The following is a 24,677-nucleotide window of genomic DNA, read 5'->3' as shown; positions in this document are numbered from 1 at the left end:
TTTGCATATGTCTATCGTGTCGTGGGCACGGAAATACGTTATACTCATGGAAATCAGAAATATTACCACTGCGAAGTTCAAGTAGTTCGGCTGAAGTTTCTGGTCATTAAATCCATTGCTATAGCTAAACCAGAAAAAAGAAAAGCGTGGAAACCACTGGATTAAAGCCTACATAAATACACACAATGTCTCCTCCTCGCAAAAGCACTAGTCCTTCCCATGAAAGAATAACAACCTTAACCGGAAAATCCTTTCCCTTTCGGTTGTGCTTTTTTTCCTGCCACCTTCCATTCATCCCCCACCCCCCCCTTGTGGTTTTCCCTCTGCACATTGTTTCCAGCCTGTCCCATTTTGAGGTTTTATTGTTGGTTCTCTTCTTGGCACGATTGTCCTAACTAAATTTGCCGATTGGGTCGGTTGGGCCCTTTTTAGCTTCCTCCTATATAGGCCGTTGTCTGTCTATTCCTAAGAGTACCTACACACACAATCCTCTCCAGAATATGTTTGAATGACACTACAGCTAGATAGATCGTAGACCATCTGGCGCTGACATATGCTGGCAAGGGGTTTTCTCGGTGTGGCCGGACCGACAGAAGGTAGCAATGGTATCGATGGCGTTCTGCTTGTTCAGAAATAAAAACTGAAATAAGAGCAGTTCCAATCCAATGCTAAAGCCTATGGTCTAGAAGATGAATGAGAAATGGGGATAGTGTATCGAAGGATTTTGAAAAGGTAGGAATGTGGCAAAATGCACACTTCAAATGTTTTCCAAAAGCGATCCCAAGTAACATTTTGATAACCATTCACCCTTGTTGAGGTTATGAAAACCGCCATAAAACTTCATACTTTGTATTTTGGTTTTATGATAGTTCTAAAAACTTTTTCAAGTCTATTTGACTAAAAATGTTACTTGGGTTTTAGGTCAAACTCAAATTTCGAAACATACCGAAGGTAATGTTAGTTTAGAATATGTACAAAGAAAAAACTTCTTAAATAATTATATTATAACTCTTTTAAAATAAACGTAAGAAGGAAGTAGAGTTTTAGCATAGCAACTTCAATTATCCTGCACTGTGCAATTCCATCTCACAGATACGTTCAATTCGTACCACCCTTCCTTGTCGTCGGTGGTGCTTCCACCACCTGCAAAAAGGAAAACTAGAACATGAATTAAAAACAAGAGCTTAAGAGCTTTGGTAAACCAATATGCCATTTGCATGCTTGGTAGCAGATGTGTGTTTTTGCTTTGTTTTTGTAGCGTGGAAAATTCATGGTAAAAATAGTATTGTAGGCTCGGTGAAATTATACGTTTGAATTGAAAGAACACATCGATCCGTGAGGCGTCAGAATAACTTGACATAGGTATAGTAAGAAATAAAAATATTGAAAAGCGAGGCAAAAAAGGTTTTTTTCTAGTTCAAGCTCTTTTCATGACACGCATGGGCTGAAAATGTATCAATTAAAACAGTTTAATGCATCAATCAAGTCAGTACTTTAACCCTCGAGCAGTCGCGTCTTTGATTACCTGCAGTGACACCGCGCTCACGCTGTGTATCACATGCGTGCATTTTTCATGGTGCGTGTACTCAGTAGGGGAGACTGAGGAGACTTGATCACTGGGGAGACTTGTTTCCCCCATATTTTCTCGGAATCAAAAACAGTTTTCTTCTAGCATATTTTTTCCAAAACTACATCTTGACAGACGACAATGTTTTGGTTACAATTGATTTTGATTGTGCATTGCATTATTTATTAATGGCTGATGGTCTGTTTTCAGTCCTTCAGAAATCTTTTAGCCGATCTCGAAAAATCTCAATAACTTTGTAAAAATTGAACCAAATCGTGTCAAAATTTTACAGCACACAGTGTAAATAAAACACTATCGAACGTATTTATTTAAATAAGGCTGTTATATACATATTTTAATTAATGCAGCTTGGTATATACAACAGTGACATGGGGAGACTTGATCCCTCGAGGATTACACACACATTATACATGTGAAAAAAAAAATTCTATTTGGAAGCCACTATTTACTCGGAATTCTAGTATAATCAATGAAAACACTTGTCAGATAATTATTATTTCATTACACACCCTAAAAAGAGGGATCAAGTCTCCCCATTTTCAAAAAAACAGCATTACCTTAACAATTTAAGGAAATCTTATAACTTCAAATTCACCATATTCACCAACCACTTGAAAGGAAAATGAATAGGAAGCTTCCGAAGTTATTTTCCCTTTAAATTAATCATGTGCTCAAAAGGGGATCAATTCCCGGGTAGAGCTTAATGGCAAAAGAATGGCAAATTTTACCATTGAAACAGAATGTTTGAATGGCAAAATGTGTTATTTGTTTGTTTGAAATAAGAGTTAAAATAACAAAAATAATAACAAAATTTTGGTAGCAGAAAAACATAAAAATAACTTATTTTGCCATTGTAATAACAAAGTAATGGTAATGCATGCGGATTAAATTGAAGAACAAAATAAGTTATTATTTAGATATTGATAACAAAATAAGACCCAAATTAACTGTTATCGTGAATAACAAAATATGACATTCTTGAGTTATTGATAACAGAATAAGAACAAATTTAGCTGTTTATGTGGCGATACCATTATTTTGTAGGTTTAGTTGTTCAAATTCAATTTTAAAATAATGATAGATTCAGTTATTATTTCAAAGTAGCAGAAGAAAGGTAAAATGAGCTATTTTTTTTTTCTTCAATAAAATTTAAGTTCATCAATCAATGTAAAAACAGTTTTATTTTGTGGAAATTAAACACTCAAAACGAAACGAGCTTAAAAATCAAATTCACTCTGATAAACGTAGCCACCGTTATGCTTGAAATATACAATATAATAATTAATGGTATATTAAGAGTAAAATATGTTATGGTGCCTAATGTTTATAAATGATTTCTCACAATATCAAAATAATGATAAATTTAGCTAGGAATGTAAATTATGTTATTGTTTTGATATTTTATACAATTCATTATAAAAGGTGCTAAATTGCAAGTTTTACCATGATAGTAATTTTTGTTATTGATGTGATATTTAGCATTATTCATGAATAACATATCAATGACAAGATTTGCTATGATTGTATATTTTGCTATTGATTAGCCATTTTAAGTTTTTCATAATAACAGAAGAATGGCAAAACGAGATATGATGGCAAAACCAGTTATTATTTTGTCCTTTGTTTGCCATTAGCCTCTACCCGGGTTGTCGCCCATTTTTGAAAAATACATCATAAGACATGCCTCCATAAAAACACAGTTTTGAAAACTTAAACAATAATTTGAAGTCCTTCTGTTGTGTATAAACTTGCAATAGATGTTTACCTTCCATTCTATACGAAAAACGGATCAAGTTTTGAGTTTTTCTTGAAGTTACAGGCAAATTAAAAAAAAGGGATCAAGTCTCCCCAGTCTCCCCTACACGACGCGACCGCTCCCGAGTTAGATATATGAATCTATTTCTAGAGAAAAGGTTTATCGCTCGGGGGTTTGAAATCAAGCCAAGAGCTTTCTGGGGTTCTAAGGGAGCCTAAAAATGGTGGCTTCAGCGATCCTTCAGGATTTATTTTTAAACTCCTAAATTTTTTCCTGTAATTGTTTCTGAAAATTCTGGAGAAACTTCTGAAAAGGAATTTCTTACGGAATCCCTGAAGAAATTTTTCAAAAAAATTATTGAAAATTTCCAAAGGAATCTATTGGATTTTAAAATAGTTTTTAAGAAACATTAAATGTTCAATTAAATTCTCAAAACCTCAAATTTGGGAAAACACTTCACTTTAAAAATTACACAAGTAAAGTACCCATTTCACATGACAAATATATGGCCAAACAAGCTCAACAAATGATCACCACTACGTAAATCATGGCAACCTTGGAAAAGTGTCGGACTACAATGACAAATATTTGTCCATGTCTGATGGCCTCTTAACTGTTCTTTCATAGGCGTAGCCAAAAGGGGGGTAGAAAGGGAACCTTGCCCACTAATTTAGGATTTTTTTGTCATGATAGCAAACTTTTTTCACAAATGCATACATAACAAATTTCGTTAGGTATTTTTCTAAAATCATCCCTTAGTCCTTAAAATAGAATTTTAAAATATAACAGGCTTGGTTGAATGGCTTAATTTAGTGATTTTTATTCATGGAATACAAAAAGAATATGCCAAATTTTCAAGTACCGGTTGTAGTAGAGGAAGCGAAGGACTTTCTAGAATCATATACTGTTATTGAGCGTTATAGCTAAACATTTACTAATTTAAACAAACGCCATACTAAGAGTAAAAAAAACAGGAAATTATTTCCAAGAGCAGCTTTAGCCCATATAGCCGAGGCGGTAAACGCACGGGTATTCAGCATGACCATGCTGAGGGTGACGGGTTCGATTCCCGGTCGGTCCAGGATCTTTTCGTAAAGGAAATTTCCTTGACTTCCTTGGGCATAGAGTATCTTCGTGCCTGCCACACGATATACACATGCAAAATGGTCATTGGCAGAGGAAGCTCTCAGTTAATAACTGTGGAAGTGCTCATAGAACACTAAGCTGAGAAGCAGGCTTTGTCCCAGGAGGACGTTACGCCAAGAAGAGAGAGAGAGAGCAGCTTTAGTAATTCCTTCAGGTATTTCTTCAGAAACATCTCCAGGGCATCTTTCAGGAATTTCTCAATAGACTTCCCCAGGAATTTATCCTTCGTGAATTCTTCCATGAACGTTGCTCTGTTTTAATGATGATTGGTTTAGGGATTGTTCCAAGCAGTGCTGAAAATTTCATTTCGTCATATCTAAATTCAACCACCTACAGCTCATTTTAGAAGCTGAACCTGATAATATGGTATGAAAAAAAAAACTTGTGCGGCTAGATCAGTTCTGCAAGAAAGTCATGGAAAAAACCACTATATCTTCGGATATTTAAGGTAAATGTCACGGACTACCTTTGAAAAATGCCAAATGATATTCACCGTGAATATCATTGGCATTTTTCGAATGTAGTCCGTGACATTTACCTTAAATTTTCAAAAAAAATATGATTTTTCCGTGACTTTCTTGCAGAACTGGTCTAGCCACACAAGTTTTTCATATACCATATTCTCAGGCTCATCTTCTAAAATGAGTTGTAGGTGGTTAAATTTAGATATGACAAAATGAATTTTTCAGCCCTGGTTCGAAGATTTATTCAAAAAATGTTGTCATTGTTTTCTTCAGAGATTCCATCATTAATTTTTCCTGAGATTCCTTTAAGAATTCCTCTAGGGACTTTGTTAGACATTTCTTCGGGATTTTCTCCAGGAATATCTTTAGAGGATGCTGCAGTGAAAGTTCCAGTGTTTTTTTTTTCTCGAGGATTCATTCAGAAATTTCTCCAGGGATTTCTGAAGAGATTTCACTAGAGATCCTTTAGGGTGTTTCTTGAGAGAGTTCGTCAGAAATTTCTTTATATATTCCTTCAGAACTCCACTGGAGATTACTTCCATAACTCCATCTGAACTTATTCGATGTATTTCAAAGTATCCTTTCTCCATCCAAAGACTCCTTCAGAAAATCATCCAGAAATTACTGCAGACATGACTTCCTGCAGATGTTTTTCAGGGATTCCTTTGGAAATTCTCTAGAAAATCGCAAAGAAAACTGTTCTTGGATTTCCTAAGGAATTTCTCTTGAGATTGCTTCCGGTATTCCTTCTGGGGTTTCTTCAGAAAATCCTCCCAGCATACCATCAGACACTAGTACAAGGATTCCTCTAAGAGTTTCTGCACGAACACTGAATAGGATGATTTTTCCAAGAATTTCTTCTGCGATTCCTTCAGTACTTGATACTGGGATTTCTTCAGAAACTCCTCCTGGAATTAAGGATTTCACTTTTGGTTTTCTTCGGGAATTGTTCAATCCCTGGAACAATTCCTCCAGGGATTCCTCCGAGATTTCCTGCTGGAATTTCTTAAGGAATTTCTCCTGAGATTCCTCCAAGAATGCAGGAACCCCAGGGATTAATCCAATAATTCCTCTAGAGATTCCTCTAGAAATTTTTCTATTGGTTCATCCAGAAATTTCTCCAGAGAATAGTCCAGGAATTCCCCCAGGCATTCCTCCAGGAATTCCTCCAGGCATTTATCCATGATTTTATCAAGCAATTGCTTCAGGGACCCCTCCACGAGTTCCTCCAAGAATTCTTCCATAAATTTTCCGGAAATTGATCCAGAAATTTGACCAGAAAACCTCCAGGGATTCCTTTAAAAAATCTTCCAGGAATTCCTCCAGAAATTTCTTCAGGGATTCCTCCAGGGATTCATAAAGGAATTCATCCAGGAATTTCTCCTCCATGGATTCTTCCAGGAATTCTTCCTGGGATTCCTCTAGATATTCCTTCAGAGATTTCACCTAGGAATCCTCTAGGGATGCCTCTGAGAATTCCTTGAGGCATCCTTTCAGGCATTCCTCCAGATATTCCTCCAAAGATTCCTTCAGGAATGGCTTCAGGGATTTTTCAAGGAAGTCTTCCCGGAATTTATTCAGTAATTTCACCCAGGATTCTTCCAGTAATTCCTTCAGAGATTCATCCAGTAATTGCTTCATGGATTCCTCTAGGTATTTTTCCAGGCATTTCTTCGGGAGTGTCTTAAGGAGTTCTTGCAGGAGAACCTCCAGGATTTTTCCAGGTATATCACCTGGAATTACTCCAGAAATCTAAATTCCCAAGTAACATTTATTAGTCAAGTAAACTAGAAGAGGTTGTTCGCGCAAAGGTAGGACCCATTTACCGTTGTGATACTACGGGGAGTAATTAATTAGGTGGAGTATGCGACACCTTGCCATTGCAATGGTCAAGTAGGGACTGATTTATTTATTCTTATCATACACATACAAATACAGTTAATATCCAGACATATACACATATGCACAAACATACTCCCCCAAAACGAACAGTTTTTAATTACAGTAAGAAATTATCGTCAGAATCTACTTTACAAGAGAACAAAATCACAAAATTGAATGCTACCCAGCTAACATTTTGGTCTGTATAATTTGTGTAATACACTACTATATAAGAACCTATTCAGTCGTATAAACTGCACAAAACTGCTATATACGTACCAAAGTGGAGGCGATATACATACTTCTGGCGATATTTCACGATTTCTCATAAACAATATTACGATGCCCCAACAATCGAGCGAAAGAAAGAAAATACGACTTCCAATGATTAGTAATACGATGTCCACAACATGAACAAAAAAATATGCAAACACCCAGCCTCGAACACGGCATCTCGAGATTGTGAGTCTAGACTCATACCAGTGTACTAACAGCTCAATCTTGAATAAGGCATAAATTTTGACCAATATAAACTTGAGTCTTCCAACCTACATGTAAAACTTGCCTTTGCTTTCATACATGAAGGTTGATATGAAGACTAGGTTGTAATTTTTCATAAGTCATTGCGATTCCTTTCGTCATGTTGCTATACTGATATATGATATACCAAAATATGAACTGTCAACATATACAACTCGTGGCGAGTTTGAATTGCGGTAATTACGGCATGTTTTGTTTACAACAGAAGTCCTGCATCGAGTGTACATGCCGCCGTTGCGTTGTCGTCGTCCGTCGTCGTCGCCGTCCGTCGTCGGTGGTGTCGTCCATCGTCGTCGTCGCGGAAAATGTTCAATGTCCATGGGGGAATTATTGTGCGTCCTTATTCGGTAACGAAGAACATCCCAAGGACTGCCCGAATATAATTGATAGAACGTTTCCAGTGTACCAAAACATAATCAGCAAGTGGCGATTGGTGGCGGTGTGCTGAGTGAAGTAAGTGAGATGATTATTACACCCAATCACCTCGTCGCAGTGCCAAATTTCATGCAGGACGACTTTCTGAATATTATGTTGAATATTGTGAGTAGAACTTGCAAGGATCTGGGTAAGAATATTGGATTTAAGTACATCACAATCTCAGAATGACAGTGACTACAGTGTGTTGGTTGCTCACCGGGGAGAGCTGATGTGATAAGATTTGGTGGAATGAGAAATTGAACATCATATCTGTGACCATGAATTTGCAGTGAATTATAACCTATCACCTTTAAAATAATTTGTGAACACATCGTAATGATCTTTTTATTTATCAGTGTCGATGCTCAGTTAAAATTTTATTACATAAGTTGTTGCGATTGCCAACCAAAGTTCACTAACATAATATATGACTTGTCAGCGTATACAAACAGCAACGATTTCAATTAGCTTTATTTACGGCTTGATCTTAACACAACAAAGTTACTCGTAAATAAATCAAAACTATGATTTATATACAATTGGAGTTGTCATTCTTGTCACAAGATTTAGCGGTTTTTACGATTTCGAATTCTGGCGGCAAGAAATGCGATTTCAAATATACTTTTTAATACGATGTGTGGTTTACTGGGTACTGTCATATCGCTGACCATTCTTCTTTGTTTTCGATTTCACCGCACAATGAATACACCGCTGGAGACCCAACTGTTCGAGTATCGGCATACGCACTTGCCATTGATGCTTTACCAGATGGCTGCTGTGTTGCCCTCACCATCGTAGCTGGAAGTGTAGCGAAGCTCTTACAGTTGGCACATTATAGAAGACCGTTGCGGATATCCAGCTGTCCCTCGAAAGTGAGCATTTCTGCCTAGCCAGATCCTGAGCCCACTGCTGCAGTACCGTGTGTGAGCTAAACCCGAAAATGCTCTGCCGAATAGCTACCGCTGCGCTGGGGCCACACTATTGCAGCGGGAAGTGATATCGCGTGTCTCCTATTGTGTTGATAGCGATCGTTGCTCCATTGTGGCTCAAAAGACTCGTAGAAAAATGTTGTAATTTAGCAGATTCTTAACACTAGCACCAGGTTCTTCTTCGAATTCGGCTCGTCACGGCACCAAACATGTTCGCGCAAGGGTAGGACCCATTTACCGTTGTGATACTACGGGGAGTAATTAATTAGGTGGAGTATGCGACACCTTGCCATTGCAATGGTCAAGTAGGGACTGATTTATTTATTCTTATCATACACATACAAATACAGTTATTATCCAGACATATACACATGCACAAACAGAGGTTCTTTGAACCATCCTAAAACCAAAATAAAATGTATTAGGTTTAACGATGGTTCTCAAAGCTTCTACAAGACTATTTGATCATCAAAATGTTACTTAGGTGGGCATTCCCTCAGGATTTCATACAGGAATTTCACCAGGGATTCTTTCAAGACTTCCTCTAGGGATTCCTTCAGGAATTCCTCCAGGAATCCCTCCGAAAAATCTTCCAGGAATTTATCCAAGTTTTTCTTCAAGCATTTCGCTAGGCATTCTTCCAGGAACTCACCCACTGATTCCTCGAGAAATTGTTTCAGGGATTCATGCTAAAAGATTTGAAATTTGTCAAGTAAAAAAAAATACAAAGAAAATAAATAAAATCTCGCAAAACTCATATTATAAAGAAAGCTTAAATGTTCTACAAGTTTGTTGAAAAATCAATTTGAAAGAAAAAGATGCCCAACGATAAATTTCCACAGGAGCAATGATAGAGTATACACTCCCGTGCAAAAGTTTGGGGTCACCCCCTCGAAAACATAAAAATGTTTTTCGGTCATATCTCAGTCATCTTTCATTTAATCCACTCGTTCTTAGACTCTACCAAAAGATAAAGAGTTGGATTTGTTTCGTAGGTACTTTTCACAAATTTCATATGAAATTTTTAGTATAAAAAGTTTACCTAAACTTACATGTTTTTCCTAAATATGTACGAAAAATTGTTTTCCGTGTAATTCAAAATTGGGTCGTCCAAATTTTGAAATTAAAGTAGCATTAAAACGCTATTTCTATCCTCTTTGAGAGCCATCCATTAGATTTTAGCGAAAAAAATCATAACATAATTTAAATTATCGAGTTAGGTTTACAAGTCACCGTGCAAAAGTTTGGGGTCACCCCTTAGTATGCTGCATCGTGCAAAAGTTTGGGGTCACCTTTCAAATGAAGTCTGAGTCGGATTTTTATTCAAATCGTCATTTTTTGGTGCAACTCCAATTCCTTCCATGATAGTTGAATGGCAAGACTCATAAATGGTTATGAAATGTTCATAAACTAAGTTCTAGACTAAGTTAAGGTAGAAAATGGTATATAAAATCCACACTAAATCAGCTAAGTTCGTTATATAAAGTGCGAAAGAGGATAGAAGTGAGATAAAAATGACTAATTCGTGAATTCTACCCTATGTAACTGTAAGTGTTAAAACCACAAATACACAATTTTCCCAAAAACCATTACATTGAATGTCATTTCTTCGAATGTACTATTACATTCGAGATTTAGTGTTTTGGTGCAAAGCAAAGGGATAACCTTTTGATGAAAATGCCATTTAAATTAAAATATGTAACATTCCTTAAACTTGTGGATTTTGGGGTAATGGTATGTTTGTGGTTATAACACTTACAACTGTTTTAGGGTACAATTCGCGAATCAGTCATTTTTATCTTACTTCCATCCTCTTTGGCACTTTATATAACGTACTCAGCTGATTTAGTATGGATTTTATATACCATTTTCTACCTTAACTTAGTCGAGAACTTAATTTATGAACATTTCATAATCATTTCTGTGACTTGCCATTCAACTATCAAAGAAAGAATTGAAGTTGCACCGAAAAGAAATGACGATTTGAACAAAAATCCGACATAGACTTCATTTGGAAGGTGACCCCAAACTTTTGCACGATGCAGCATACTAAGGGGTGACCCCAAACTTTTGCACGGTGACTTGTAAACCTAACTCGATAATTTAAATTATGTTATGATTTTTTCCGCTAAAATCTAGTAAATGGCTCTCAAAGAGGATAGAAATAGGGTTCTAATGCAACTTTAATTTTAAAATTTGGTCGACCCAATTTTGAATTACACGCAAAACAATTTTACGTACAGATTTAGGAAATACATGTAAGTTTAGGTTAACTTTTTATACTAAAAATTTCATATGAAATTTGTGAAAAGTACCTACGAATCAAATCCAACTCCTTATGTTTCGATAGAGTCTGAGAACGACTGGATTAAATGAAAGATGACTGAGATATGACCGAAAAACATTTCCATGTTTTTGAGGGGGTGACCCCAAACTTTTGCACGGGAGTGTAGGTGGTTGAAGATTGCAATGACTCCTCGGCTCTACCAGTACTAATGGAGCAAGGCAAGCCCATGCACAAGGGACGGGTTTTGGGGGTTAAATTCCTCCCATTGCCGATGTTCCATACACTAGGTTGATTTTCATGGGTGGTTTAATAGGGGAGCAGCTTTGGATAAGCCAAATATCAAAACCACTTTTTCTTTTCACAGTTCTACAGTTATTCTATGAAGATGACAGGTCCGCATTAGCAGCTGTTGTTCAATCTTTTCAAACAAATGCATACGCGGGCCTGTCATATGAAAAGGTCTATTGAAGGTGACAGAATCTTAATGGTCAGTGCATGTTGAGAGAGGCACATTAGCCTCTGCCTTTTTATGCTATCTCGCTCTCTTGCGCAGCTAAGTAGATTGGCGGCACCAACTTGCTAGCTGTCATTGGGGTTTTCAAAATGGCAATGATTGTCAAATAAAAAAAAATGGACATATCGAAATAAGGTACACCGGGACAAGTAGAAACGGGTGGGGCAAGATGAAACAGCGGGTTAACATGATGTTTTCTAATGCTGATAAACAGTTTGATAGCCATAACACATAGTTTTTGATTCAAACAATCTTTTAGCGTAGGATAAATTTCCAAATTGTATGGAAATTTATTTCAAAGCTTCGTGTTTCAACTTGCTCCCGTGTACCTTACACATATTATACGAGCACCGATTTTTGGCAGTCTAAGGGAAAGTATTTTAAAAATTAACCGAATAACCTATAAAAACTACCAATACGTCAAATGAAAAGTTCATATCTAGGGTGACGATGGGTACTATCGGTAGGTTTATTCTCTTCGTAATGAGGGGTTTTTGTTGGCCAAATTATCTGAATCTTTGTCGTATAATTCAGCTTGGTTGGAAAAGATTTGAAGCCAACTTTGAGTTCAAAAGTTTTCGAAAGGCCCTTCATGACGAAGAGAAAAAAAACTGCCGAAAACTGCCCTATATTTTGTATGAAAAATGCAGAAATCAAGTTGATACAGTAGACGTTCGATAACGGCAACAGGTTTTCGATTCACTTACCGAAATTCGATAACTGCAACGTCATAAATCTGCCAGTTTCTGAATAATTGCGCATTTCAGTAAAAGTGCATGCGAAAAACTTCGCATCACTGTTGACATTTCATTTTGACAGGTACAGCTAGCTATACGATAACCGCAAAATTGTTGCACTTAGCGGTCTTGCAGTTAAAAACCATTGCAGTCAAACCGTTTGCACCGACCGAACGTCTACTGTATTTGACGTTTGTATTACTTAACGTTGGCTGCTATTTCGGCCAATCACGTGCATTTCTTATTGGAGTAGACACAATAGATATATGAGAGCTAAATTCTAAAGGAAAACTGTATGTTCTACCATTTTTCAATCAAAACCTCTGGTGTTTACAGCTGTTATCATCATATTATATTTGGATGTACATACTCGTAGAATAAACTTAGCTCGATTTGAATCGCAAAAGGCTGAATAACGCACTGTGATGAAGGTTTTCTTTTTACTTTCTAACGCACTACGGCCAAAACACATGACTGGCCAAACCTGATGATTCTACCTTATAGGGTGCCCCAGAAAGTATGCGCACAACTTTGTATAGCGAAACTACAATCGTTTTCTTAACAAACGACAATTTTTATATTTTTGTATGTTTATTCAAAGTATTTTCATTGATACCTGTAAAGAGTTTGTACATTAAAAAGAGTTTTTGTATGCAGAATGATTACAATGAAAAAACACCTTTTGAAACTTCTGCACAAACTACTTTTTTACGGTTTTGTCAAATTCCCAAATTCGAAACATTTTTTTTCGCATGATATAATCGAAAAAATGTTTCCTCAGATGGCTGATTTGAATATTTTCTAAAAATATGTTTTGCCTGTGCGTATTTGGGTATTTCAGAACTTTGAGAAAACTGAAAAATTCGCCTTTTCTATTTTTGGATAAACATGCCCACAGACATTCAAGTTTTAAAACATTTTTTAATGAGAATAAAAATAATTTAATCTACTCTTCATAAAGCTAGAGCGTTTATTTTACTTATAGTGGAATTGAATTGTAATTCTGTGCATGCTGTGATATATATTCAGAAGTTTGTTTTCAACTGTTAGAAAAACGGGTTTTCATAAATATCGATTTTGGAGTTTTAATTCACTTTTCAGGTTCAAAAATATACGTTTTCAATTTAAACTAAGGATTGTATAATAGATACATATGTAGAAATACACGAATATATATATTTTTTTTGAAATTTTTATGGAGCTTAATTTTATGCGTAGAAAATAATTTGTTAAACAATGTTATTAAAAAATAAAGCAATTTGTGCAGAAGCTTTTAAAGGTCTTTTAGGGAATGCTCCACCGCATTCAAACGAAGTGTAAAATGCAAATTTTAATAATTGGCATTTGTTGTCAATATATTAAGGCAGGATATGTGTGAAAATAAAGTTTGTTATGCATTAATTCTCAAATGGCAGAGCTGCAAAGTTGTGCCCATACTTTCTGGGGCACCCTATATTTCTTGTTTCTAGGATAATTACAGAAATTCATTCAAAAATTCATTTTCAAGAAACATTGTTAAGATGTATTCTCTTTCAATACCCGTAATTCCATCATGAATACACAGATAAAACATTTCCTGTAAAATTACGCCAATAATAATGCACATAAAGGGAATGCGATGATTGGTGTATTTTACTCGTCTCGAATTTTCGAAAATATTTTTACGAATCGTCGCAGAAATTTCAGCCAGCATGTAATTTTCCGTTAGCATTTGTGTTACGAACCATGGAGTGAAAGAGAGCTGCAAAGCTGCCCAAGCCCAATCAACAAAACCGAACCGAACAGACCACAACACAGCGTTTGGAACTCAAGACAAATCAAATAAAACACCACTTTTTGTCAGATGATATAATTTATTTCAGTGAATTTGTAGTTGCAGCTTCATTTTCATCTGGGAAAAAATACATTCACAGATAAAAATTTTCAAGTAATTTTATACGAGAAATCATGCACATAACGGGAATGCTCAGTATCGTTCAATAATACACGAGTTTTAACTTTTACACGCTCCGTTCTTCAGTTAATGTAAATTTCAATCATCACGAAATCCAGCAGCTCAGTTTCTTATTAGAATTTGCATCCAATTAACCATAGCGCACAAATGAGAACAAGGCGGACACACTATCGATGTTTTAGATCAAGCGGAGGAGAATTGGATTTCAGATGCGCGGATATCGGCTGGGAGTTTCTGAGAAAGAACGACGATTCATCATTTTGTAAACTTTTGCATAAATTTTATTATTCAAAATCACTGTAACTGCTCAATGACACAATTTTTTTCTCTCAAGTCGGCGTTGCGTTGTGAGTATCCCATACAATAACAATTAAATCGGTGCTGCAGATTTTTGGCTTGTCCTCCCGCAAATTCACAGATTTTTGCACACATTCAGTTGAATGAGACCACAAAATCACACCATGCACCATGACGTTGTATGCCACAGATTTTTCCACACCAAGAGCTGATATTTTTATGTTCAAATACGCGAAAACAAATCACAGCCACCACAGTCAACTTGAGCTTACAATATGGCTGTTCCGCTGTCATCCGCGGCGACGACGGACGACGCATCGGTTTAAACGAAAATCGTGTAAAATCGCGATAAGAAAAGATTAATTTTAATTGTTCTTACATAATATTTAGCGGTTATAAGCATTCCCTGCATGTGCATGATATTTGGCACAACTTTGTGCTGAGACGGAGGTTACGCGATGCAATATTCAACGAATTTACGGTTTGTGCTAGAGCTATTCATATTTTTTTCTGTGTAGCTCACACTGGTATGCTTCTCGTATGCTTCCATTCGCCGCTGACACTGCGCAAGGAACTTCATCAAAAAATCACAGAATCACAGGAGAAAACCAATCCAAAGGTCTGTACTTCCACCGCTTTTCCAGCGTTTGTGTCGACTGCCGAAACACCTTCATACGAAGTTTGCCAGAATGTTGAGGAACGGGATTATCAGGTTTTGCATCGACGGGGGCAATGTTTACACTTTACAGAAGGATTTTTTCGCGTTTTTTTTTTGTAGAACGGCCACTTACACAATTGCACATATTGATGACTCCGCAGGAAAGCGCTAAATATTGCTTGCTACCTGGCTAAACCACATAAAAAATCACACATTTTGAAAACAGTTAAAACTTACAGGACACAAACAAATGAACTGTCGTCGACCAAAGATGGCTGTAGCACGTTGGCTCTACTACCGATGCTGACGACGGGATGAAAGGAAAAACGTGTAAAAATACGATAAGTTAGCATAAAGCTTTGGGGAATAGAATGTGAATTTCAGAGTTGACGCATAAAATAGCATCATTTCTGGCATTCTCCGCATGTGCATGATGTTTGGCACAAAATTATGCGTAAAAACTAATTACATGATTTCTGCTAAAGCGAATTTGTCAATTATGCTAGAGATAATTTTCAGATTTTTTTCTGTGTACTTACCAGTGAATCAAAATTCAACCATCGCGCAACAATAATGACAATGTCGCAACCTGTGTTTGTTGCGACAAACAAACCCATGCGACATAAGTTTGTCCCAACTTGAAAATAATGGGATTAACATCGTACACCACGAGTTTAGAGATTTTTAAGCCTTGCATTGCGATTTTCGAATGGTAACTTCGAGTCGGTAAACACTGCATCTCTGGTGAAGCTCTATCATCAAACCGTTTCGACTTTGGGTTAGCAATAATTGATTATTCACGAGTTGAAAAGTACGCAACAAATTCAGCTTCCGTTTTGTCTGCAACAAAAAATATCGAGATCATGTCATTATCTGTTACCAGTAGGGATAAAGAGTAATCGTCGCACCTTCTTTGTTGCTAGTTTTGTGCCTCTTTTGTCTGACAATTCTTTTCACTGGTACTTACAGATTGCAGCTGGGATGGAAGCACCAACTAGAAACACAATTCCCAGCGAAGACTGGCGGTTGTATCAAGGAAGATCATCATAGGGGACTTGAAAGACTTCTTGAAGGCTTAGTCACATTTTCAGATTCAGGACAACAGGATGAAACCAGATCAACGATCAAAAAGTGATAGCTGACAAATGTTAATAACTCATGATTCATAGATTTCGCCGCCTCATAGAACAAGGAAATTTGAAGTATATTTTCTGTCAACACGGCCTTCCCTGTTATTGTACCAAGAGATCTCCAGAGCAAACAAAATTGCAAATCAACCAAGTTCGAACTAATGAACGATACTCCTCCTACATTATTAATGTCTGAACCTAGTTGTCGTGACACTATAACATCGATACTGGCAACAACCAGTAGTAACGCTGCAGCATGGAACCCAGCAGAACATGGAACACTAATCGCCTCAAAAAAGCGGCTCTCGGATATTTCACTAAGTTAGTAGGTAGAAGATAATTATTTATTTATTTATTTGTTTATTTATTTATTTAATTATTTATTTAAGTGCCCAGAAAGTGGCCAAAGTCGGAAGGATACGGTGGACAGGGCATGCTGCAAGAATGCTGGACAACAACCGTCAAAGTTGATTATGTCAACGTCGTATTTGAACGTAGCCAGATAGAAATAGTCTTTGAACATTGAATCTTTGATTTTTTATGTTTGATTACTTGTTTGCAGATCTATTTGACCTCCCTTGCAAACAGACCATTAGATAGCACTAGATAGAAGAGAGTTTTTCCATTGCTACTAGTTACCCAAGTAACACAGAAAACATCTTTGAAAATGAAATTTGAAAAAGATGTTTTAATGCAGTATTTTAATTGTATCTGTACACATCTTATGTTGAAATCAGGTTTAAACTATGTTTGTCATTAACAAGCTACGTAAAAATCTCATCAACCTCACCACACGTTACAGCAACGTAAATAACACGTTGATTAAACTTGATTTGTGTATCGTTGTCTTCTTTCAATTCAAGATGATATTTATGTAAAACATCATCAGCACATAGTTATAACCTTTAGGCTCAAATATGTTACGAATACGTTATTTTTACGTATTCTATACGTTAATGTATAAGTTTATCAGATCTCTGTCTCCCCTCACTCACTTAAATTTATGATACACTAGCTGTCCCGGCAAACTTTGTCTTGCCGAGCTGTGGTGGTTTGACAACTGTTGAGGCGTGTGTTGAGGTCATAACGTCACCGCACTCTAGATTGGTTTCATTTCAATCGTGTTGATTTCCTTCCCAGCTCACGAAAATCAGTACTTTATCAATTTTCTTACTTTTCTAGTTGTTTTTCGTAACTTTTTGGACATATAAACACAGCCTACACGAATACGAACCGAACCGTGCAAGAGTCAAGCTGATCGGTTCATCCGTTCTTGAGTTTTGTTGCCTCAAAGGGACTTCCAATTCATTTTTATATATATAGACTAGCTGTCCCGGCAAACGTCGTACTGCCTGCCTACTGTGTTTTTTTGACATGCAGCTCCATAGGGACGTCCCAAGAAAGTCATCTGTATAGGAGCCCCCCGTTCCAGAGACCGGAGAGGTCTCACACCAGGCTCAGAACCTTCCCCGGTCCCGAACCCCCCTGCATACAAAATTTGAAGCCGACCGTTTCAGTAGTTTCCGAATCCATAGCGTGTCTGTCTGACCGACAGACAGAAATTCATTTTTATATATATAGATCTTATGCACATAAAACTACACCGAAATTTAACTATGATAGCACCATGATAGTTTATGCTGTGCGGACACTTTGAGTACTTACGTGACGACTAAAACTCACTTAGAAACGAAAATTTTGATACCGCAAAATTAGACAAGAATTTATTTTGACTGATCCCACGATCTGCACTCTAACTTTGTTATTGTTGCACTGATGTTCAAAACAGGTATCAAAAACCAAAAATCACATCGTTGTATGCTATGTGAAAATGGATGTTGCTAGTACGTTGCCAAGATGTTTTTTCAATGTATTTTAATCGATTCAAGTAGTACTCGATAAACATGTTATTGAGATGTACAAAAAATGTATTTTGAATGTTTTTCCAATAATTTGAATACTTTCCTATCAGGCCAGACAAATTACAGTGCCTGCTAAAAGATTGGACACTAACGCTTTTATAGATGCATTTTTTTTTTTTTTTTTCCCTGTAGGGGTACACAACCACTGCGACCATTAATTGATCTATTGTGGTAAGACCCAGTTGCTTTATGCAGTACATTAGTACACTCACTAGTATTAAGAACTAGCGATTGTTTTTTTTTTTAGGCCTGCATTATACCCCAGTCTGGAATAGCTTCCAAAATGAAAGCCACTACCTTCTTGGGATTTATATTCCACCAGATATCTCGGGGATGCATGATACATCCACCGAAATAACGTTCTCTCTTCTTAAAGAGAAAACTACACTCACAAAGTAGATGTTCCGAGGTTTCAGAGTTGAAACCACAGAACCGACATTCTTCTGATTCAATCTTCTTGAGCTTCAATAGAAAGTGTCGAGATGGGCAGTGCCCAGTTAACAATCCTGTGTACACACTTAATTCGCGTTTACTAAGTTTCAGTAGTGTGTTCGTGTTTTTCACGCTTGGCACGATGAATCTCTTATAGATGCATAGTAGTTTGTTTATCCACAAGTTTTTCTCCGAATAAATATTTATCTGGGAAATTTTTAACATTCAATGTAATAATATAGTTGCCTTAATGATAACGAATACAAATTCTACAGTGTAAAAGCTCTTAATTTATACGTTATGATTAAAAATAGCATTCCAAAACTTTCTGACGGTACTGTGTCAAGAATCCACCATGTTGCATATCTGAAAATGTACTCGAAAATCTCACAAAAACCATAGAGATGACAAAATCCTCCCTTCTTGTTTTCAATCCGATGGGAGGCGAATTAATTCATGAAGAGTGAATGTGTTTATTTCACCATAAATTTTGAATGGCACATGTATTTAAGTCATAGTGACCAACATCGTGATGATGAATTACAAATGAAATGTAAGGCTTGACAATTATTTTGAGCCATTACCAAATAGCACATGTCACATTATTTCCACAGTGTGCGATTGATAAAGAATAATTTTCCTGCTATCAAAAAGTAAGTTCTTACGATGTTGCTGAGAACATATGCGATACTTAATTTTATGATATAAGAATGTATTAAAAAACATCTTTGGTAACATCGTAGATGTTTTATAAGCCGCCATTTTTTGCGCTTTTTCGGTGATATAAGTGTACGAAAATAAGTTTTCCATATTCAGAACAAAACATGGACGTTTGTATGAATCATGCATTACATACAGTATTGTAACAAGTTGTGTTACTTGGGTAGCACCTTCCTTGTGGTTACACTCAATATTCCGTAACATGCAAACTTCCGAAACCCCAACGATGATAGTACTTAGGTACATATAGGGTAAGGGAGGTATTTTGGACCCCTTTAGGAAGTGGATGAACAATTCAGCGAAAAAAGAAAGTTCCTACTTCAAAATATGGATAATTTCAGTAGGCATTACGTATAGCAACATGTTTTCTGTCGAAAAAGGCCAAACAGAACTCAAAATTGTTGTAGTAAATACAAGAAATATCAAAACTCCTGAAGGATCTCAAGCTTCTATTTTGGACCACCTGATTTTATTTTGGACCACCAAGTGCACATATTGTGGCCCACCAAATTATACTTCAATTGATTGATGAAATGAAAGCCACCTCAGCAAAAATTTAAACATAGTTAAAACTACGTGAAGTTTACATATTTTTAATTCATATTTTTAGGCAGGGAACGTTTAAAAATTACGTAACGGTAAAAAAAGATGACATTTTGTTGCAATTGCCAGATTTTACTCATTGTAGTATGATGTTTTATAAAAAAATGTTACGCAAAACGTGTATTTATTAACCATTGCATGACGTCAGTCACCATGCATAAATTACGTAACGCTTCATAGGAGTGTGAAAGTCTAGTGATTTTGCTAAATATAAAGGCGTTCCACATATTGTAATGTACAAAGGTCATCAAGAATAAAGTAATTTGAATGATACGTAAATTGTCAAACATACATTAGAAAACACATTGTCTCAGTCATAAAATGATTGCCGAGAAGGACAACTTTTCTAAACTGGATGACTGAACACCTGAAACATGTCGAAAAGTTGTTATGACACAAATCGAATCGAAATTTTTAACTTGGCGAAAAGTTGTTAGAACAAATCCAACCCTCAACAATCTCATTGTAAAATAAACGTATAACAATCCAGATCACGGGAGGTCCCAACTCATTGTATTATTTATTGTATTTATTTATTTATTTATATGTACTCTAACATGACATTGGCATGAATATTTTCTCCTTTTAGTAGGAACTGGAGAGATGGATCTGACAGGTGGTCTAAAATATGTCCACATCTGATTATGTTGAACATATTTTGGCCATACCTCAAGCTACCATTTTAGTAAATATTATCGCTCCACCGAGGTCAAGAACAGTTTATTTTGAGTTCTTACAAGGTCCTAACTGCATTTACATGAAATAAATATTTATTTGTAAAATTTAATACCTCTTCGAAGCCGATTACAAATTTGTCACCTTCTTTGTTTTTGGTGCTTTTTCGTGCGTTTCATTGGAAGTGAAAACATTTTCTTTATTTTTGATACTGAACAGCATATTTAATAGACATCCGAAATAAAGGTCATCACATAGTTGAATACTTTTCGTGTTCCAATAAAAATTTACCAAGATTTAGTAGAGATTATGTGATAAATATCATAAAACTCCCTAGGTGGGCCAAAATACCTGCCCGGTCCAAAATACCTCCACTACCCTACCATCATTGCAGCCTCGACCTTTGTTTCCACTTCACCGCGCACCGTGTCGGAGCTACTGCAAACGGCATCAACCGTCCCATCGCAGGTTAGTTGGCACGCGTACTTGAAATCAACTTATCGTTCGTCTCCTCTCCTTCTGCTTGCTCTCAGGTGTTATACCGTCCTACTATACTGGTTGACCTTGATTTGCCTCCAGCACCCACCAGCAGTAGCGGCTCCAAACGACCAAACGATTGTATCCCATTAGGCATCTTGCTAAAGCTCTCCTTGTAGGTATGTGAATGAGCTTGTGTGTAAGCAGGAATGGAGGTTCTGATTAGCACCTTCCAGACGTTCTGGTGACTGCGCTGCCAGTCGATTGCCAACGGATTGTGGGCTCGATGGTGAAACTAATTGTTTCAAAGTGTCGTTTGTCTTTTGATGGCTGCTGGTGGGTGGTGAGTAGACGATGATTACATGAACAACATGATCTTTAATTGCATGCCGTAGAGTTGATTAGAAGATGATAACCTGTTTCCGATGGTCAAGGTTACCCTTTCAAAAAGTGCATTGTGACTCCCAGTTGATGGAATCGTTACGTATACTACTATGTTATGGAAGATGTTCTTTGCTTTTATTATTGTCTGGTTTAATGATTGTTAACCTACCTTTGACCGATGATCAGTAATTTGTGTTGATATTCCAATCGAATTAAGAACTCCTGAGAAAAGATAGGAACAAATAAGAAAAGGATAATTAATAAAATACAAACGCTTTAAAATGTTCGAAGCTAATGCAGTTTCGTAATAATTGAATTTTTACATCTCAGCTTTGTAGAAATGTCGAATATCGAAATTGTATGGATGCTCGACAGAAAAAGTCTACAACAAGTTTACAGTTCATAACACTCGAGATATTAAATTGATGAGCTTGTTTCACATTAGAATTTTTTAGCAGTAGTGATAGATACATAAAACTAGGTTATTCATTTGTTTCTAATTTTGGAAAATGAATGATATCAGTTTAATGGAAAACAGTAAAGCAAGAGAACATTGAACCTCCACAAAGCATTCGTAAACCTCTTCGTTAAAGTCATCCCGAGCAGAGGAAAAAAGCTGAATAGCATATTTTGCTATGGAGAACAAAAAGTGATATTTGTATGTTTGAGATAAGAGGTAAAAGAACTGAAAATAATATCTCAATTTTACTCCTGGAACATCATCATCATAGCACATTTAGCTCTTGGTAAGATCACCACCAATAGCAGTGAGCTACATATTTGATTGATCTTTAAATATCATATTTTGCTATTGGTTAGATGGTTCAAGAACAAATTTTTGCTATTATTTTCATTATTTCATTATTTCATTATTTCATTATTTTACCTCTTATCTCAAACAAACCAATATCACATTTTGATCGTCAGTACTTGAACTCTGCCCGGGATTCCTCTCAAAAGCAAGCACACAGCCAATTATAATTTCCATTGTTACCATTTTGGATCACAATAATTTGCCTGCTTCCTTCCATCAACAACCATCAGCAACATTCTCATCAGTGCCGCTTCACCGTTCTCGACTGTGTAGTAGAAATGACATCTCATTTCCCTCCATCACGAGCGAAATCCAGGGAAAACTTTTCCAATCACTTCCCGAACCGAAAATCCAGTGGCTGCTGCTGTTGGATTGCATCGCATTTTGGCCAACGGCTATAGGCTTGGGGAAATAATTTCTCCCCCAAAATTGATATTGCTTCTTCTTCCCGAGCAGAGGAGAATAGCAAGTCAATAACGACGAAATCACATAACCTGTTTTTATATTTTGTTTTGTTTTTGTTAAATTATCAAGGCATAGATTTTCCATAACAAATCTTGTTGGACAATCTCATTTTGTTATAATCAAGCTATTGATATTCATCAACTAAATTACATTTAAATAACATGTTTTGTTGAAGTACAAGTTTAGTTATTGTTGTACTATTGATCAACTTATCAGCAATAGCACAATAGTAACAAGTTTTGAAATCACAGAAACAATTCGACAATTATGACCTGTCCCTTTGTGTAGTTCCATTTTTGTATTCAGTTAAAAAGGAAATTCCTGAACGACTCCTTTTAAAAATTCCTTAAATAATTTTCGGATAAGCACTTGGAAGTTCTGGAGGAACCTTTCGATAAATCCCTGGAGAAGTCTTCAAAAGAACTACTGGCACAATTTTCTTAGAAATTTCGAAGTTGATTCTTCTGAGTAATTATTAGGATTCTTGGCAGAATCTTTTGAAAAACTCCTGGAGAATCCTTCGGAAAAACTCATAGTGAAATCGTCAATGAAACTTTCAGAGTAATCTTAAGATGAACTTCAGGACTAATGATCACAGGAAATTCTGAAGAAACCCTTGAAGGGATTCTGTGCAGGATTCTGGAGGAATTTATAGAGGAGTCTTTGAAAGTCCATGAAAGATTCTGTCAAAGAACTCTCGGAGAAATTTCTGGAAGATATTTGGAGTCATTTATGGAAAAGTTTATGACCAAATCAGTCGACAAATTTTTGGAAGAATTTTATGGCAAAGTCATATGTTAAACATAAAAGGAGTTTTTGACGGAATCCTTAGAGGAATAAATAGAGGAATTTCAGAAAAAAAATATTGCAAAAATTTCGGGTGAAAGACCTGTAGGAATCATCAGAGGAAGTTCAGGAGAAATTATAGCAAAATTTTTGGAGGAATTCTTGATGAATCCAGGAGGAATATTCGACATAATTCTTGAATCCAGGGAAAAATCTGAGGAATTAAATTTCCAGGAAAATTGTAATAATCTGTACAATATTTACAATATCCCAAAAATTTTCTGCAAAACTGTTGAGCATTCTAAAAATTTTTCAGTTTCTATGCAGAAAAAAAAACAAAGGTAACACGTGCTCCGAAAACAATTAAAGTATAACATATATATATAAATTACAGGTGGAAATGGAAGCTCGCCGTATTTGATAATATAGAAATTACTAAAGTTCGATTATCTTGCGACTTCAAATCTCTGAATGAATAAAAAGCCGAATATAGTATTTCTCGATCATTTGAAAATATATCTTACGTCAGAGTGATGAACCTCATGTTATTGGCGGGTTTGTGAGACAAAGCGAATAATTTTATTAAGTATTATAACTTATTAAGTAACGAGTTTGATATCATAGCAAATTCTGCTCTCCGATTATTATCAATAACATATTAATATCAAAATTTGTTATTGAAATATTTTCCGAATTCATTGTTATTAAGTTGTTATTGAAACTAACAAAACAAGTTATTGAATTGGTTTTCCAGGAACATTTTTTTGTTATGGAATTTGTTATTTTGCCGCTTATGACAGACAAGTTTATAACACAATATGTTATGGTAATAACTTCCCGAGCAGCGGAGAATATCAAATTCATAAGAACAGAATCACATAGTCTGTTTTTATAACATAATTTGTTAATATTAACTTATCGAAGTATTACTTTCTTATAACATGTTTCGCTGAGCAATCTTATTTTGTTATGATCAAGTTATTGAGTTTCATCCACTAATTAATATTTCAATAATATACTTTGTTATAGACCAAGTTTTGTTATTATCCTATTATTGAAAATTCGCAATATATGTGATGAACTATAACACAACAATAACAA

The 24,677-nt window shown here is 36.0% G+C and overlaps 2 protein-coding genes across 3 annotated transcripts in view; one reads left to right on the top strand and one right to left on the bottom strand.

The window, feature by feature from the left end:
* LOC109412930 (Ig-like and fibronectin type-III domain-containing protein 1) overlaps nucleotides 1–24,677 on the bottom strand; it is a 692,650-nt gene that overhangs the window by 481,811 nt on the left and 186,162 nt on the right. For both annotated transcript variants that reach the window (XM_062861347.1, XM_062861348.1), the window contains exon 2: nucleotides 21,681–21,733. In XM_062861347.1, the coding sequence (XP_062717331.1) occupies nucleotides 21,681–21,733 (53 nt within the window). The remainder of the gene's footprint in view (nucleotides 1–21,680; nucleotides 21,734–24,677) is intronic.
* LOC134290779 (uncharacterized) overlaps nucleotides 5,944–24,677 on the top strand; it is a 483,651-nt gene continuing 464,917 nt past the window's right edge. The window contains exon 1 of the mRNA XM_062857977.1: nucleotides 5,944–11,174. The gene's annotated coding sequence lies outside the window, so the exon portion shown is untranslated. The remainder of the gene's footprint in view (nucleotides 11,175–24,677) is intronic.

Source organism: Aedes albopictus, chromosome 3 (assembly GCF_035046485.1).
Source record: "Aedes albopictus strain Foshan chromosome 3, AalbF5, whole genome shotgun sequence".
Classification (NCBI taxonomy): Eukaryota; Metazoa; Arthropoda; class Insecta; order Diptera; family Culicidae; genus Aedes; species Aedes albopictus.
Note: the sequence above shows the minus strand (reverse complement) of the source record. Positions and strands in the feature narration are given on the sequence as shown.